This window comes from Ovis aries, chromosome 6 (genome assembly GCF_016772045.2).
Source record: "Ovis aries strain OAR_USU_Benz2616 breed Rambouillet chromosome 6, ARS-UI_Ramb_v3.0, whole genome shotgun sequence".
Taxonomy (NCBI): domain Eukaryota; kingdom Metazoa; phylum Chordata; class Mammalia; order Artiodactyla; family Bovidae; genus Ovis; species Ovis aries.
Window position 1 is genome coordinate 25,431,477 of NC_056059.1, and position 18,112 is coordinate 25,449,588.

Here is an 18,112-nt window from a genome sequence, read left to right on the forward strand (position 1 = left end):
TAAATTTTTAAAAGTTATATTCTTAAAAAGGAAAAAAAAAAAAACGTAAAAACTCCTTACCCCCAAATACTTCTCAGTTGCCTGCCAAGTAATCTTGAATTCCTGAGGTAAGGTATTCCAAATGCCTCTAATTCCATTTAAAATTATTAATCTGTCCCTAACACATGGGTATCTCCTAACTCTGATTACTACACTGATTTTCAAAGGGTGCTCTCCAGAACAGGCTTATCAGCATCACTTGGGAACTTGTTAGAAATGCATATTCTCAGGCCCCACCCACCTCAGAAGTTTTGCCTCAGTCAGTCAGATGACTGGCTAGGTTTGGGGATAGCTGCTCTGTGTTATTTATGGTTATCCCACTTGGGACTGGCATATATTTTTCATGGAACAGGCCAGAAAGAGCCTAAAGGAGGCTGGGAGATGACTGACTTGATGGTTTTGGTGAGGAACTGGCAGAGGTGTTAGAATCTGGAACTTGAAAGGCTGTGCTCCTGCCATCCACATTGAAGAGGAGAAACAGGCTGTGTTGAGGCCTCCCAGCAGGCCAGAGATATGCTCAGGGAGAGCCTGGGTGCATGGGCCTGGGGGAGAAGCACAAACCAGCTCTGGACACAAGTGTTTCACGTCACCCACAGAAGTTCAGTTTGGGGCATGACCAGCTTGTGTGCAGTTGCATATACAGGACTCTGATGCTGAACACTAGGGAAATAAAATTGCAGCATTGTCTTTGCAAATCCAAGGTAGAAAACTTCAGACTTTGTCACATTTCCTAGTTTCTGGCCATAAATTGAGCTCAGTGTTCAAAAATACATAATCTTACCTTTTGGACTTGCATGGAGCAGCCACTGAAGAACTTCTGCCAGAGAATCAGTGTGTAAACTGTTACAGAGCTTTTCCAGAATCTGACAGAGAATATTAGGGTTACATAGTGAGCAAAGTGTATAAGGTTTCCTTTACTCTCTCCACAATCTTGTCTTCCCAAATGTCACTCTGTACACAGTATTAAAGTCAATTGGGATTTTAACTTGGAAGCCAGATTTCAAATAGGAAAAAAACATCTTCAGTACAAATACAGTTGACTCTTGAGCAAGGCAAGGTTAGTCTACTGCCAACCCTCCAGGCAGTCAAAAATCCAGCTATAACTTAGAGTCAGCCCTCGGTATAGGTGGCTCCTCCATATTCTAAATTCCGAATCCATAGATGCAACCAACCATGGATCATGTAGCACTGTTGTATTTACTACTGAAAAAAATCCATGTATAAGTGGACCCATGCAGTTCAACCTCATATTGTTCAAGGGTCAACTGCAATAGTTTAGGTTAAGCCATGCAGTTTTCTCTTGTTTTGTCTGTTCAGGACCAACATTTTATGGAGGAGTGATTCACTTTTCTTCTCTTTGGGAACTGACCCTTTGCTACTGCACCATGGGATTCTCTGGTCACAGAACTACCCCATCAGTTTTGCTCCTCTCTCTAGTGAGTGAACCTAGCTGGATTCATCATTGTTCCTCAGGCCCCAGAACACAGTGATTGGCCCAGTCGGATAGGAATATAATTCTCTTTAGTCAATCAGAATCCTTCATTGACTTCTTTTTCATTTGGAAGCTAACTGCTGTGTTGGTGATAGAGGAAATAATAAAAAGGGACTATAAAAAGTTCAAAATATTAAGCATATGTAATGTTTCCAGATTTACCCTAAATTGTATCTGCTTTTGGAATTTAGACATACCTGAAATTTAAACCTGTGTCCTGAACTTCAGTCCATCTGCAACCATAGACATACTATAGGTAATTTGAACCCCAAATACCTAAAACTCCACCCATCTTTTTCTTTATAAAACCTGCTCCAAACTTGCTGTCCCTTCTGGTTCCCCATTTCAGTGGATGGCACCTGCATACTTTGAATATATGTCCAAGAAAGACCCTGGGATTCACCCTAGATGACTCCCTTGTCCTTTTCTATGTCACATTGCCAAACAAGTTCAGTAAATTCTTTCTTGTAAATATGTCTCAAATCTCCATTTCTCTTTATCCCCATAGCCTTGCTTGACACAGTGTAAACCATCAATTCTTGCTTGAGCTACTGAAACATTTTTTTCCTAGACTTTCTGCCTGAAAACTTTTATTAAAATACTATTAATTCAACAGATATCAATATTTGTGTGTATCATTGATTTAGGTGCTGGAAATACAGAATTTAAAGGGCAGAAAAATCCGCTGTCCTGTATTCAGCTTTGCTTTTTTATTAAGATTCCTGTCCTTGATGCCTTATCCTAGAAGAAAACAAGTTAAATTTGTTTCTAATTTCATGGCAAATCAGTGGAAATGGCAAAAGTAGAAGAATAGCCCTGTGGTATTCTCCAGGCCACTCTGCCTCTCACGGTTTTATCATCAATATAGTGATTGGACGTCACCCCTGGCTGCTTCTAATTCATAGGTCATTTACTGATCAGCTCTGAAAGAATGTAATTAATCATTTCAGTGAAAGAAAATAGATGTCTTCCTCAGAACCCTGCTTTCTCTTCATTTCTATTCTGGAAAGCAGTTATAATAAGTGGTGATAAATAAAGTGGGTGAGTTTGATCTACTGAAATTTGATTTTAGGATTTGAGAGTGTAGATCTAGATTAGCCACAAATGTGGGCCAGAGCCCCCTATTCTTTTTCTAAGGTGTGACCTTTCTGGTGTCTCAGCTGTATCCTTGGTGTGTTGAGCAAGGTCTCTCCAGTCTAGCAGATCACAACTCCAATATCTTTAAGCAGCACGTTCCCTCCCATTAGCTCTCTTCTGCCATGTCTCAGACTCCCATCCTATGCAGGTGCAGTCTGTATTGGGCTAAAGACTCAGGCAATCTTATACAGATTTCTGAAGCTCATTCTTTGCACAGGTACTTCTTCAGTATCTTACATCCCCAAACTCAACTCTCTTTTCTCTACCTAGTGAAGCTCTTACTCCCTTTTTGGCCTCCACTTCTCTGTGCCATGATTTAGGAATGTGTTCCAGGAAGAAATCTGCAAGTAAAAAACAAGAGCCGGCCTTGGATTTCAGGCTGAGTAGTTTTAACTCAATTCAGTTGTCAGTGGGAACCATGAAAGAGTTTTAAGGATGCTAGTGATGTGATTTTTTTGTATATTCATGGTGTTCCCAAGTTATGGGTTTAATAAACCTGCCTCTTACTTTGATTTCCTGATCCAGATAGTTTGGTATGCAGATGGTGTTCTCTTTGATGGCAGTCTTGGTACTTGTCACCTCTGAAGAAGAAGAACTAGCAGTAGAACATGGCTTTGGAGTCAGTGGTGGATTTTTTACCTTCATTTCATCCTAAAGCATAGGTATAATATAATCAATATGCATCTGCATCCACTTATATTTTCTATGCAAATTGAATGTAAAATGAATGAGAAATGTTGTAACTGAGACACATACATGAAAGTAAGAAGACGTTAGTTTTAATGCTCCCTTAAAAAGCTCATTATCAAATATTTACATTTGAAGATGGAACACATTAGTGATATGTTATTTACTTTTTATAAAACCATTTTAAACCTTTGGTTTAAAAGCTAATTCTGTAATGTTTAATGTGCAACCATCATTTATCTTGCTGCTTCTGGTAACAGCCAACTCACGACACGAGATTTTCTATTGAGATTGTTCTTTTATGACTGGAAAAAGTCAGCCGAGAGTTTTTATGCTCTCTGTGAAGAAACTACATGGTATGAACCACTGCTTCCTGGCTCTGCTAAATGACAGCTGAGAGCTGGAGAATTGGAGGAGTAAACTCAGTTACTTCCCTCGGTTAGGTGGAAAAGGAAATAGAAAGGCTATTTTTTTGTTCTGGGAGGTGAATATATTGTTTGCAGTTTTTTAAAAAAACTATTGTCTATTCCAAGAGAGGCTTTTTCATCTTCAGAAGTGAGCAATACATAAAGGTACACAGAAGCTGGTAGCTGAATGTGTCAGCTAGGGACTGCAGTGATTATAATCTCTAGAGCAGTGTTCAATTGTTGATGTTTAATGAAAATAAGGGCTTCCCAGGTGGCTCAGTGGTAAAGAATCTGTCTGCCAAGCAGGAGACATGGGTTTGATCCCTGAGTTGGGAAGATCCCTTGAAGAAGGAAATGGCAACCCATTCCAGTATTCTTGCCTGGGAAATCCCATGGACAGAGGAACCTGGTGGGCTACAGTCCATGGGGTCACAAAAGAGTTGGACATGATTGAGCAAGTAAACAACACAAGAGAAAATAAAGCTATATTGTATATGCACTCTTCTGTTAAGGTTTATTACGCAGACTTCTTGTTTAGGGGAATAGCAACATTATATATATATATATGTATGTATGTATATATATACACACACATATTTACATAATATATATGTGTGTGTGTGTGCATGTATATATTTATGTTCAACCCTGCACAGAACACAGCTAAAATGGTAGATTAAAATATTTTTTAAGTTTAAACTGTTGAGGCATGAATAACTTAGGAATTAATGGGTCAAAAAATAAAATAGAAATGAGCCACTTGAGGTGTAGGATGTACAGTAGCCATTTTTTCCCTGAGATCATTGTCTTACTCCAGAAAATGAAAACTTTCCTTTTGACAGTCTTAAAGTTCCTGAAAGACAGGACCCAAATAAAGGCCAACAAAGGTATACACCCTCAAGGTCAGGGTGACCTAGAAATGCAAAATCCTTGAAGAAATATAGCGTTAGATCAAGGCTTGAACTTGGGTAAATTGGTTGAGGCTGGTAGGGCCTCAGGGTTCCTACAGAAGCAAACACCAATTCTCTGAAAAAAAGTGCATTTATCATGATCTTCAGATTCCTACAAATGATTTTTCATACATAATGTCTAATAATTAAATCATTAGTCAAAGAAGAAATTATAATGTGAATTAGAAAAAGGACTTGTCATCAAGATGGCTCCTTCTTACAAAAACACCAGAATCATAACTGCCAAACAACCATCAAAAAAAAAAAAAAAAAAGTAGGGTATACCAGAAAAAATACCCTGTACACAAAGATAAAGAAGAAACCACAACAAGACAGTAGGAGGGACACGTGTGATAAAGTCAAATCTCATATCCACAAGGTGGATGATCCACAAACTGAAAAATAATTATACCACAGAAGTTCTCCCACAGGAGTGAAAGTCATGAGCCCCACGTCAGTATTCCCAGCCTGGTGGTCTGGCAACAGTAGGAGAAGGCTCCAGAGAATCTGGCTTGGAAGGCCAGTGGTATTTGACTGCAAAAATTCCACAGGACTGGAGGAAACAGAAAATCTATTCTTGGAGGGTACATACAAGGTCTAGTGTGCACCAGGACCCAGGGAAAAAAGCAATAACTGATAGAAAAAGACAACCTAGGAGGGTGGGATTGTGGGGTGGGGGGGGGGGAGTGAGGGGCTTGATGGGAGGAAGGGTTAAGAGGGTGAAAATATTATACTTATAGCTGATTCATGTTGTTTTACAGCAGAAAATAATATTGTAAAGGAATTATACTCCAATTAAGTAAATTTAAAAAATAAAAACCGTTATACACATCTGTGTCTCTTTCCCTGTCTTGCATACAGGGTCGTCATTGCCATCTTCCTAAATTCCATATATATGTGTTAGTATACTGTATTGGTGTTTTTCTTTCTGGCTTACTTCACTCAGTATAATCGGCTCCAGTTTCATCCATCTCATCAGAACTGATTCAAATGAATTCTTTTTAACGGCTGAGTAATACTCCATTGTGTATATGTACCACAGCTTTCTTATCCATTCATCTGCTGATGGACATCTAGGTTGTTTCCATGTCCTGGCTATTATAAACAGTGCTGCGATGAACATTGGGGTACATGTGTCTCTTTCAATTCTGGTTTCCTCGGTGTGTATGCCCAGAAGTGGGATTGCTGGGTCATAAGGTAGTTCTATTTGCAATTTTTTAAGGAATCTCCACACTGTTTCCCATAGTGGCTGTACTAGTTTGCATTCCCACCAACAGTGTAGGAGGGTTCCCTTTTCTCCACACCCTCGCCAGCATTTATTGCTTGCAGATTTTTGGATCGCAGCCATTCTGACTGGTGTGAAGTGGTACCTCATTGTGGTTTTGATTTGCATTTCTCTAATAATGAGTGATGTTGAGCATCTTTTCATGTGTTTGTTAGCCATCCGTATGTCTTCTTTGGAGAAATGTCTATTTAGTTCTTTGGGCCATTTTTTGATTGGGTCGTTTATTTTTCTGGAGTTGAGCTGCAGAAGTTGCTTGTATATTTTTGAGATTAGTTGTTTGTCAGTTGCTTCATTTGCTATTATTTTCTCCCATTCAGAAGGCTGTCTTTTCACCTTGCTTATATTTTCCTTTGTTGTGCAGAAGCTTTTAATTTTAATTAGATCCCATTTGTTTATTTTTGCTTTGGACTCAGAGGGAGAGGGTGGGATGATTTGGGAGAATGACATTCTAACATGTATACTATCATGTGAATTGAATCACCAGTCTATGTCTGACGCAGGATGCAGCATGCTTGGGGCTGGTGCATGGGGATGACCCAGAAAGATGTTATGGGGAGGGAGGTGGGAGGGGGGTTCATGTTTGGGAATGCATGTAAGAATTAAAGATTTTAAAATTTAAAAAATAAAAAAACTAAACATGAAAAAAAAAAACAAATATTTTACTAAGAAATAAGAAATGTGAGGCTCTTATTTCCAACAATTTATCTAAAGATTTTCCAGCATTGCTTACAAAGAAAACCCACAAGTATCCCTTCTCTATGAAGTGAGTTTCATCTTTGCATAGCTTGTCTTTATTTTTCAGTGGAACTAAAGGAAATGATGGCATCCTTCATTTTGCAAAGCCCAAATCAATTCTCAGTTTATAATAAGCCAACTCAAAAACAGACTCAAACGTTTATCCCACTGTAAAATGAAGAGTCAACTGTCTAATATCACACTGTCACTGCAATTGTGTTTCAGTGAATTAAGCTACTATTCCAATGACTTTATTTTGAAAGCTTCAGTAAACATTTATTTTTCACCTTGGAGTGAATTACATTTGAAGGAACCAGTCATTTTCGAGTCCTGAGTCTAGGGGCTGAGATGGCTGAAGGAGGTGTGGCTCATTTCTCCTGTTCCAGCACAAAGCTCAGCCCTCCGTCAAAGCACACACGAGCTTAGTCCCAGCCATCTGCAGGGAAGCTCCTTGACGAGAGGAATATCTTATTTCTTTTGTTATCCTGATGTCTAACTTATCTTTTCAAATGTGATCAATAAATTATAGCAAGTAAAAAAAAAAATAAAAAAAAATAAAAAAAAAATAAAATAAAAAATAAAAACCATAATGTGATGGAAAAAAGAAAATCAGTAAGGTTATCGAAGACTTGAATGACATTATTAACCAACTTGACCTAATTGATATTTATATAGCACTCTCCCAAGAACCAACGTGAACCTTCTTTTTATAGACATATGGAAAATTTATCAAGGTTGGGCAAAATTTATCAAGGTTGGGCATATAACATCTCAATAAATAAAAAGTTTCAAAGTAAAGGATGTTCTCTGACCATAATGGAGTTAAATTGGAAATCAGTCACATAAATATAACTTTAAAATCCCCAAATATTTGGGAATTAATGTAATTTTAAGTAACCCATGAGACAAGAGGTTTAAAAGAAAGTAGGTAGTATGTTGAGCAGAATGAAAAGGAAAACTCAGCAAGTAAAATTTGGAGGATGCAGCCAAAGCAGTGTTTGTAGAAAAATTATAGGAAGACTCTAATGCTGGGAGGGATTGGGGGCAGGAGGAGAAGGGGATGACCGAGGATGAGATGGCTGGATGGCATCACGGACTCGATGGATGTGAGTCTGAGTGAACTCCGGGAGTTGGTGATGGACAGGGAGGCCTGGCGTGCTGCAATTCATGGGGTCAACTGAGCAACTGAACTGAACTGATGCCTATATTAGAAAGGGAAAATGTCTCAATTCAACACATAAGTTTTCACCTTATATAAAGACATGAATCAAAGTCAGTGAAATAGAAACAAAAAATAGAGATCATCAATGAAATGAAAAGCTGATTCTTTAAGAATCAATAAAACTAATAAACCTCTAATTAGGAGCATCAGGAAAAAAAAGACAACTTATGTACCGATATCAAGAATTGAGAGACAGAACATCTGCAGATTATATAATAATTTAAAGAATATTTTATGAATGACTTATCAGTAAATTCAACAACTTAGATGAAATGGACACATTTTTTGAAAAACATAACCAAAATCTTGATTTAAAGGAAACTCCAGATGGTTTCACTGAAGAATTCTACTAAATTTTTAAGTAAAAAATGATACTAATTATACATAAAATTGCCTAGACTATTAAAAAAGAGTTTCCAACTGATTTTATGAAGCCATTTACCAAAACTAGGAAAGACATTCATTACCAGTAAACTACAAATATCCCTTACAAACATAGACACAAAAATGCTAAACACTGTTTTATGAAATTAAATATATAAAAAGAATAATACATCATAATCAAGTGGAGTTTTCTCGCAGCAGTGCAGTCTAGTTTAACATTTGGTTAACCAATGCAATTCACCATTATTAACAGACTAAAAAAGAAAAATCACATGATCGTTTCAAATAGATGCCGAAAAAGCATTTGGCAAAATCCTATCTCCATTTTTGGAAAAAACTCTCAGAACACTAGAAATAGAAACTTCTTCAGCCATGTAAAGGGCACCTCTGGATGAAGTAAACTAATACCACAGTGGCAAAAGTCTGAATGTTTTCCCCCTGTGATTAGGTACAAGGCAAGAATGTCTGCTGTCCTCACTTTAATTCAACATTGTACTAGAGGTTAGCCATTGCAGTAAGGCACAAGAAACAGATAAACAGCATGTGTTGAAACCATAGGGGAAAGATTTTCAATTTGGGATTTATAAAAATTGCACGTTTTGATTCTTCAAAAGACACTATTACCAAAAAAAAAAAAAAAAAGCCTCAATTGGAAGAAAATATTTGCTAATTGTATGTGTGACAAAAAAATTATCTAGAATATATAACAAATGTTTAAAACTTCATGATAAAGAAACCAACACCCCAGTTAAAAAAACTGACAAAATATTTGAATATATACTTTACATTAAAAAACATACATGGATGGCAAGTAAGAACATGAAAACATGTCACTGGACAAATGTAAATCAAGACCACACTGAGATACCGTTGCAAACCCACTAGATTGGCCACATAAAAATATTGGTCATATTAAGTCCCTTGGACTGCAAGGAGATCCAACCAGTCCATTCTAAAGGAGATCAGCCCTGGGATTTCTTTGGAAGGAATGATGCTAAAGCTAAAACTCCAGTACTTTGGCCACCTCATGTGAAGAGTTGACTCTTTGGAAAAGACTCTGATGCTGGGAGGGATTGAGGGCAGGAGGAGAAGGGGACGACTGAGGATGAGATGGCTGGATGGCATCACTGACTCGATGGACATGAATCTGAGTGAACTCCGGGAGTTGGTGAGGGACAGGGAGACCTGGTGTGCTGAGATTCATGGGGTTGCAAAGAGTTGGACACGACTGAGCGACTGAACTGAACTGAACTGAAGTTTTAACAGGATATGCAGGAAAGGAAACCATTATATATAACTGGTGAGAATGTAAAATCCTACGACCACTTTGGAAACTTTGGCAGTTTCTTAAAAATTTAAACACATTTGCTGTAAGACCTGGCCTCCCTGGTGGTTCAGACAGTAAAGAATCTGCCTGCAATGCAGGAGACCCAGGTTTGATTCCTGGGTTGGGAAGATCCCCTGGAGGAGGAAATGGCAATCCACTCCAGTATTCTTGCCTGGAGAATCCTGTGGACAGAGGAGCCTGGCAGACTACAGTCCATGAGGTTGCAAAGAGTCAGACACGACTGAATGACTAACACACACACTACTGTGAGACCCAGTCATTCCACTCCTACTTATGTACCCAAGAGAAAAGAAAATATATATCCATACAAAGATTTGTGCACCGTGTTCATATCAGCTTTGTTAAAAACTGGAAATAACATAAGTCCATCAACAGGTGAACATATTAAAAAATTGTGAGATACCAATTTAATTGAATAGTACTCAGCAATATAAAAAGGAATGATACATATAACAAGATGAGTCTTAAACATGCTGAGTTAAAGAAACCAGATTTTTTAAAAGATCACTGTAAATTCATTTACCTAAAATCCTAAAAAATGCATGATAATCTTTAGTGACAGCAGATAAATGTTTGCCTGTGGGAAGGCCAGGGTCATGAGAAAACTTCGGGGAGTTTTTATTTTATTGATTTCAGTCTGTGAATATGTATGTCAAAATTCCTCAAGCTGAACTCTTTAAAAATGTGCATTTTATATCATGTTAATTATACTTAAAGCTGTAGAAAAAAATATTGTGAAAAACTCTTTTCCAGAAAGATATGTGAAGAAAAGGAGAGGAAATGATAGGAGTCAAAACCAAATAGGTAGCTATAAATAGTTGTTTCTTTACCTTTTTAATTACTAAGGGATTATCACTGGAGGTTTTGAAGCACTCCTTGACTTTTCGACAGGGCTCTGAAATGACAGGAAAAATATATTTATTTAGATCAAACTGAAAAATAATTTCTACCACATGATACATCCATCACTTGCTGAAATGAATGAGAGTACATCTGAATTTCAGTTAAAGTCAACCCAGGGATCTGTTTATAAACACTAGAAAACCTGGAGGTAGAATTGTTAACAACATAATAAAAGTATATTTATAAAACAAATTCTAGGCCCATGAAAAAGTGATAAAGAAATACTACAAGAACTTCCTTGATGTGGGTAAACTGGTTCTTAAAAAGTACGTATTTCAGTATAAGACATGTTTTGTTTTCTGTCCATATGACTGTCACTTTCTCTAACTAGAGATTACATGTGTACTCTTTGCCCTGTAGACAAAAAGAGATGTGTGTTGAGTTATAATTACATTCTTTATTCTACGTACTTCATCTGTCTTACAACCCTGCCAATTTCACATAGCCCTCTAATTAAATTACACTTAATTACACTTAAATATTTGCTTAATTTCCCTTTGCATTCATTTAAAGATACATTCTGTATGATGCTGTTTTTTTCCCCCCACTGAAGCCATAGTTAACAATTTTTTAAAAGCTGAAAAGATTTTATGCATATACACAGTAGTAACAATTCATTAGTTCTAGCTGAGGAAAGATTTTTTTATTTTTAAGTATAAAGTTAACCTCTCTCCAAATAATGAGAAGGAAGTTATGGGTAGTGATTCTGCTTAGTGTCCACTTGTGGGAAACAGAAACTTCTCATCTATTTTAAGCAAAAATGTAAATAATACATAGAATTTAGCTCTTTGTAATGTCATTAGAAGAGTTGGAGCAGTGAACTCTTTTTATATAGATTTTTCTTAATTGGTGGAAAATTGCTTTACAGTGTTGTGTTGGTTTCTGCTGTACAACAATGTGAACTGTCATATATATATAAATTATTACATATATAAAAATTATATATATCCCCTTTTATGTAAATATATATATATCCCCTGTATAGTCACAACAGCATGAATTGTCATTAATATATATACATTATTATAATATATATATAAATTATTATATATGTATATCCCCTTCCTGTTGAGCCTCCCTCCCCTCCCCTCTCCCCACCCCTCTAGGTCATCACAAAGCACCAGGCTGGGCTCCCTGTGTTATATAGCAACTTCTCACTATCCATTTTACACATGATAGTGTATATATGTCAATGCTAGTAGAGAATAGACTTATGGACATAGTAGGGGAAGGTGAGAGTGAACTCTGTCTTGATCTTCACAAATCATTTCAAGAACAACACCATGTGCCTGACCCACCTATGCGGGCACAGCCTTTATCACAGTTGGAGGAAGGAGACTCGGGAGGCCATGGCCATGTCAATTGCTGTCACAATGTCCATGAGGCTAAATCTTAGGCATTGGATCACTGTTGCAATCAGAAGATCACCACATCTGCTGACTTTGCCTTTTAACACTCATAAATCCAGTATCTGAACACTGAGATGCTGTCTTAGAAAAACTCCATGTCTCTAGCCACACTTGATAGCAGACAGCAGCCAAAAAGATGACTTTAGCCCTACGTCTGCAGTATAAGTCTTCAGTTCAGTTCAGTCGCTCAGTCGTGTCCGACTCTTTGCGACCCCATGAATCGCAGCACGCCAGGCCTCCCTGTCCATCACCAACTCCCGGAGTTCACTCGGACTCACATACATTGAGTCAGTGATGCCATCCAGCCATCTCATCCTCTGTCATCCCCTTCTCCTCCTGCCCCCAATCCCTCCCAGCATCAAAGTCTTTTCCAATGAGTCAACTCTTCGCGTGAGGTGGCCAAAGTACTGGAGTTTCAGCTTTAGGATCAGTCCTTCCAAAGAAATCCCAGGGCTGATCTCCTTTAGAATGGACTAGTTGGATCTCCTTGCAGTCCCAGGGACTCTCAAGAGTCTTCTCCAACACCACAGTTCAAAAGCATCAATTCTTTGGCACTCAGCTTTCTTCACAGTCCAACTCTCACATCCATACATGACTACTGGAAAAACCATAGCCTTGATTAGATGGACCTTTGTTGGCAAAGTAATGTCTCTGCTTTAGAATATGCTATCTAGGTTGGTCATAACTTTCCTTCCAAGGAGTAAGTGTCTTTTAATTTCATGGCTGAAATCACCATCTGCAGTGATTTTGGAGCCCCAAAAAATAAAGTCTGACACTGTTTCTACTGTTTCCCCATCTATTTCCCATGGAGTGATGGGACCAGATGCCATGATCTTTGTTTTCTGAATGTTGAGCTTTACGCCAACTTTTTCACTCTCCTCTTTCCCTTTCATCAGGTGGCTTTTTAGTTCCTCTTCACTTTCTGCCATGAGGGTGGTGTCATCTGCATATCTGAGGTTATTGATATTTCTTCCAACAATCTTGATTCCAGCTTGTGTTTCTTCCAGTCCAGCGTTTCTCATGATGTACTCTGCATAGAAGTTAAATAAGCAGGGTGACAATATACAGCCTTGACGTACTCCTTTTCCTGTTTGGAACCAGTCTGTTGTTCCATGTCCAGTTCTAACTGTTGCTTCCTGACCTGCATACAGATTTCTCAAGAGGCAGGTCAGGTGGTCTGTATTCCCATCTCTTTCAGAATTTTCCACAGTTTATTGTGGGTATAAGTCTTACGAGATGGCAACTCCTCATTCTCATCAAGGGACTCTTGCAAAAGTAATTTATAGGTTTCTAGGTTCTACAATATAAAAAGGGACACTAGAAAGATGGTGGAATAAGTGGGTTTTAATTCTTCATTGCTGGTCAAAAGGATGAAATAACTCATGTGAAGACTCTAGAATGGAATCTATTCCTCTTACTGTTACCTTTTAGAAGATATATGTGTTTTACCACATTATACCAAAATAATTTTCATGTGCCCTGAAAGTGTTAGTTTGTAATTATAAAGGGCAGAGGGAAAAGTACTGAATATACTTTCTACCATCTAGAACTCCTTGTATGACATAATGATTTAATATATGTATATTGTAAAATGATTATCAGTTTAGTTAACATCCATCACCAATTGTTCCATGTTTTTTCTTGTAATGAGAAATTTAAAAATCTACTGTGTTAACTTTCAAATATATGATATAGTATTACTACAGTCATCATGCTGTACTTTTGAGTAATCATTTTAAATTTAACTTAATAAGCATGAATTAATTGAATTAAATGTTTGCTAAAGATCAGGTCCTGTTCCAGGACCTGGGAGAACAGTAAAACTGGGCCCTGACTTTAAGGAGTGACCGTCCAGTGAGGAAAAGGTAAACATGACATTCCATCCTTACTGCATTTCCCTGACTCAGTTTTGGTCTGGAGTAGTTTCTCTACCAATGTTGGCTAACATTTGTTTTTGGTCTCTCTCAGCTACTTTTGTAGGGCTTAGAGACTAGAACCATGCCAAATTTGGCTTGGGCACAATTAATAATAATCACATATTAACAGTATTGAACTGAATTGAGATTAGGTGAGTGGAAATTTTTATAATGAATAACTATTTCACAGTGGGAAAATTTCATGACTATTTAAAAATGACTGCAGCTATGTGAGCAGTTATATAGATATTTTCCCTCCTGATAGTTGGCAGGAAGCCTCAGGAAAGATTTCATGAATTGAGAGGGACTCACCAGAATGAGGCCGTGGGGGCACTTTGACCCCATTAAGGGCTGGCGAGACAGGGCTCTCCGTGGCCACAGCACTGGGTGGGTAGCTGCATCTGGCATATGGTATCTCATCTTTCTGTGAGTGGTGGGACTGGCCAACACCCCACAATGTTCTGAATGAGTTCTCATCATCATTCACATTACAGATTGGAATGTTATTCAAACCTAGGTGAGTACGGATAAGAAGAACAAACCACCAGATTAGGTTTTTGGCAGGTTTTCTTTGAATGCCCAGCAATTTTCCAACCAGATATTATCAAATGTATGTAAAGATGTCAGACTTCAGATTTTATGAACCAGTGCTGGGTGGACAATCTTTAAAAGTCAGTATATCAAATTATGTTTGCAACACATCCCTTCTTAAAATGTCCTGCCATCTTGTTAGCTTTGAGAACCAAGGCCCACATCTTTGATCTTTGATCTGGGAGTTTAAGTGGAGTAGATTTGCTGCTATCCCAGACAGACCTCTCATTTCCCATGTGTTAATAATGACTAAGAGGGACTATGTTAGCCCTCTTCAGGAATATCAGATTTAGATTTCTGAAAGCATCCAAAACTTAACAAGGCCCCATAAAAGACATACATTGGCTCTTCTGTGCTGGCAGAAGAGAGTCATTAGAGTGAGGAACAGGAGGCAGGACAAGGTAAGTTGTGTGGGAAGGAGGGAAGGAAAACCTAGGAAAAAAGGAACCTCCTTCCTCAGAGCCTTCTGGGTTCATTCATTCTCCTATAATAGCTATTTGCTTTTGGCTCAAATATTGAATTATATCCAGGCCCTCTTTTTAGTATCAATGCTGTGTTATATAAAACTGGGCAGCTTAGGAAGCGTACGTGTGCAGGACACAGTTCTGTTAATAAGTGAATTATGAGAGACAGTAATAGATGGCTGCTTTGTTTCCTAAGAAGTTGCACAAGAAGCTTCTGGATAATGTTTTGCAGTGGGAATTAGTAAATTTGACTAGGATTATGGTAGAGACTATAAAGAGAAAATGGCCAAGGACTTACCTGTGAAGGGATTCCAACATTTACTGCAGAATTATAAAAAAAAAAAAAAAATAGAAACTACAGGAATAGGCAAAAAATTTTAGGAGTATATGGTGTGACTGAAACTAAATTTTCAAAATGATGAAGAAAGAGAGGGAAAGGTGGAGAGAGGAAGGAAAGGGGGAAAGGGAGGGAGAGGAGAAAAAAGAAAGGATTGAGAGAAAATGAGAGTGAATGACATGCATGGTTCTCCAGGCTGGTATTTAACATGCAGACGTTATCATGACTGTACACGTCAAAAATTGAGATGCTTTCATATCACTGGGTCAGTTGCTGCCCTGAGCTTCCTGAGTGGCCCCTTTGGCACCTCTCCAGGTCCCTTTCCTATCAACCAAGTAATCCAGGGGTACGTGCCTGCACAGGAGTTATCTGCAGGTCTCTTCTGCCCTAGCTCCGGTGCTGGCCTCTGGTCCCAACAGTCAGTGCCTGTGCCTCACCAGTGGTTCAGTATTTTGAATAACACCCCCGTGTTTACCCACTAGAATCATCAAGTAGTCCGAATGTAGAGGAGAGACAGACATTCTAGGACTCTGAATTACCTCACCTTTGATGTGGCAGACCCTTCTGGGATGAGGAGTGTGCCTGACTAGAAAACAGGTTCCATTTCTAGCTGAAATATGGCTGCCTTTGCTCTCAAACCGAGGAGCAGACATCGGGGATTTGAGGCTCATGTTCACAGAGTGTTGGTTTCCTCCTCTCCACTCTTGCCACACAAGGTCTTGGAGAGAACCTTGTTAACCTCACTTCCAGAGGTGCTCACACCCTGAAATCACAGCATGACAATCGTTCAGACCAGGGATTCTAGACATTTTCTTGCACATCAAACATTTCTCCATCATCTTTCTTTGTCCTGAGTAGTCTCTCATGTCAGAAGAGAGACAACAAATAAGAATTTGTTAATGTGAGGCTAATTTTACTCTAAGACCAAATTTTTGTAAACATTAAAATCAAGATAGACATAAGTGGAACAGATAAAAATTTTTCCCTGGAAAAATCGAAGCACTTGTGAGAAACGTAAAACATTACAAACATAAAATATATGACATGGTTATCAATCAATTTTGATATAATAAAATGTTAGCTTTAAAATACAACACCCACAAATGTGCTTTACATTCAGTTTACTGTAAATGAGGACTTTTCATATTGTACTCTTAAGAAAACCAACATCATAAATTTGTATCTTCTGAAAGGATGGTAAAACTTGAAGGAGAAAAAAAGTCCAGTAGCAAAAGAATGATATTGCATCTACAGATAAGAAACTGGAGAGTTTTGTTATTTGCAGTGTTCAGTAATATTTAATGGCTTTTCAGCCACTCAACAGTTGTTTATTAGACCCAGTGTCATAGGCCCATGGATGGAAGAGCCTGGTAGGCTGCAGTCCACGGGGTTGCACAGAGTCAGACACGACTGAAGCGACTTAGCAGTCATAGGCCTAAGAGGTAAAAGATAAATAGCCCAATTAAAAACTGGGCAAAAGATCTGAACACCTCATCAAAGAAGATTCTGCCCATGGGATTCTCCAGGCAAGGATACCGGAGTGGGTTGCCATTCCTTTCTTCAGGGGTCTTCCCGATCCGGGGATCAAACCTAGGTCTCCTTCACTGCATGCAGATTCTTTACCATCTGAGCCACCAGGGAAGCCCATCAAAGATTATCAGATGGCAAATAAGCATTCATATGAAAAGACATTCAACATCATTTGTCATTAGAGAATTGCAAATTGAAACAACAATATGATACTGCTACACCTGTTAAAAATGGCTAGAATCCAAAACACTGACAACACCAAATTCTGGTGAGGATGTAGAGCAACAGGAATGCCCATTCATCACTGATGGGAATGCAAAATGATACAGCCACTTTAGACAACAGTTTATAAGTTTCTTACAAAGCTAAATATACTCTTATCACAGGATCCAGCAATTGCATTCCAAGTTTACTCAAAGAGAGTTGAAAATACATCCACACAGAAACCTACAAATAATGTTTATTCATAATTGCCAAAAATTAGAAGTAATCAAGGTGTCCTTCAGTAGGAATGGATAAACAAAGTGTGTACCTCCATACACTGGAATACTGTTCAGTGCTAAAAAGAAATGAGTTTTCAAGCCCTGAAAAGACAGGTTTAAGGAAACTTAAAACAGGCTTCCCAGGTAGCTCAGCTGGTAAAGAATCCACCTATAATGCAGGAGACCCGGGTTCAATTTCTGGATTGGGAAGTTCTCCTGGAGGAGGGCTAGCCTACCGACTCCAGTATTCTTTCCTGGAGAATCCCCATGGACAGAAGACCCTGGTGGACTACTGTCCATGGAGTCTCAGAGAGTTGGACATGACTGAGCTACTAAGCACAGCACAGCAAGCACATATTGCTAAGTGAGATCAATTTGAAAATGCTACATACTGTGTAATTTTAAATATGTTACATTCCAGAGAAAGGAGAACTAGAGATTATTAAAAGATCAGCAGTTCCCAGGGGTTTCAGAGGGGGAGTGGAGGAGTAATGAATAGGTAGAGCGTAGGGGATTTGAGGGGCAGTGAAACCTCTACACTGTTCAATACCATGATAATGGATACATGACATTATGCATTTTGTCAAAACCCATAGAACTATACAACAGAGAGTGAACTCTAATGTAAACTATAGACTTTAGTTAATAATGTATAGTATTGGTTCATCAGTTGTAACATGTACCACACTACTGCAAGATTAATAATAGGAGAAGCTGGGCAGAGGGATATGGAACTCCTTGTACTTTCTGCTCAGTTTTCCCATAAGCTTAAAAACTGCTCTAAAAATATTAGC

The 18,112-nt window shown here is 38.4% G+C and overlaps 1 protein-coding gene across 15 annotated transcripts in view; it reads right to left on the minus strand.

Moving 5' to 3' along the window:
* C6H4orf17 (chromosome 6 C4orf17 homolog) overlaps window positions 1–18,112 on the minus strand; it is a 98,638-nt gene that overhangs the window by 4,452 nt on the left and 76,074 nt on the right. For 14 of the 15 annotated variants that reach the window (XM_027970859.2, XM_042251214.1, XM_060416857.1 and 11 more), the window contains 5 exons: window positions 15,851–16,069; window positions 14,227–14,427; window positions 10,517–10,581; window positions 3,176–3,319; window positions 821–902 (listed from right to left, as the gene is read on the minus strand). In XM_027970859.2, the coding sequence (XP_027826660.1) occupies window positions 821–902; window positions 3,176–3,319; window positions 10,517–10,581; window positions 14,227–14,427; window positions 15,851–15,977 (619 nt within the window). In that variant the 5' untranslated portion in view covers window positions 15,978–16,069. The remainder of the gene's footprint in view (window positions 1–820; window positions 903–3,175; window positions 3,320–10,516; window positions 10,582–14,226; window positions 14,428–15,850; window positions 16,070–18,112) is intronic. The other variant, XM_060416858.1, reaches the window with a different exon arrangement.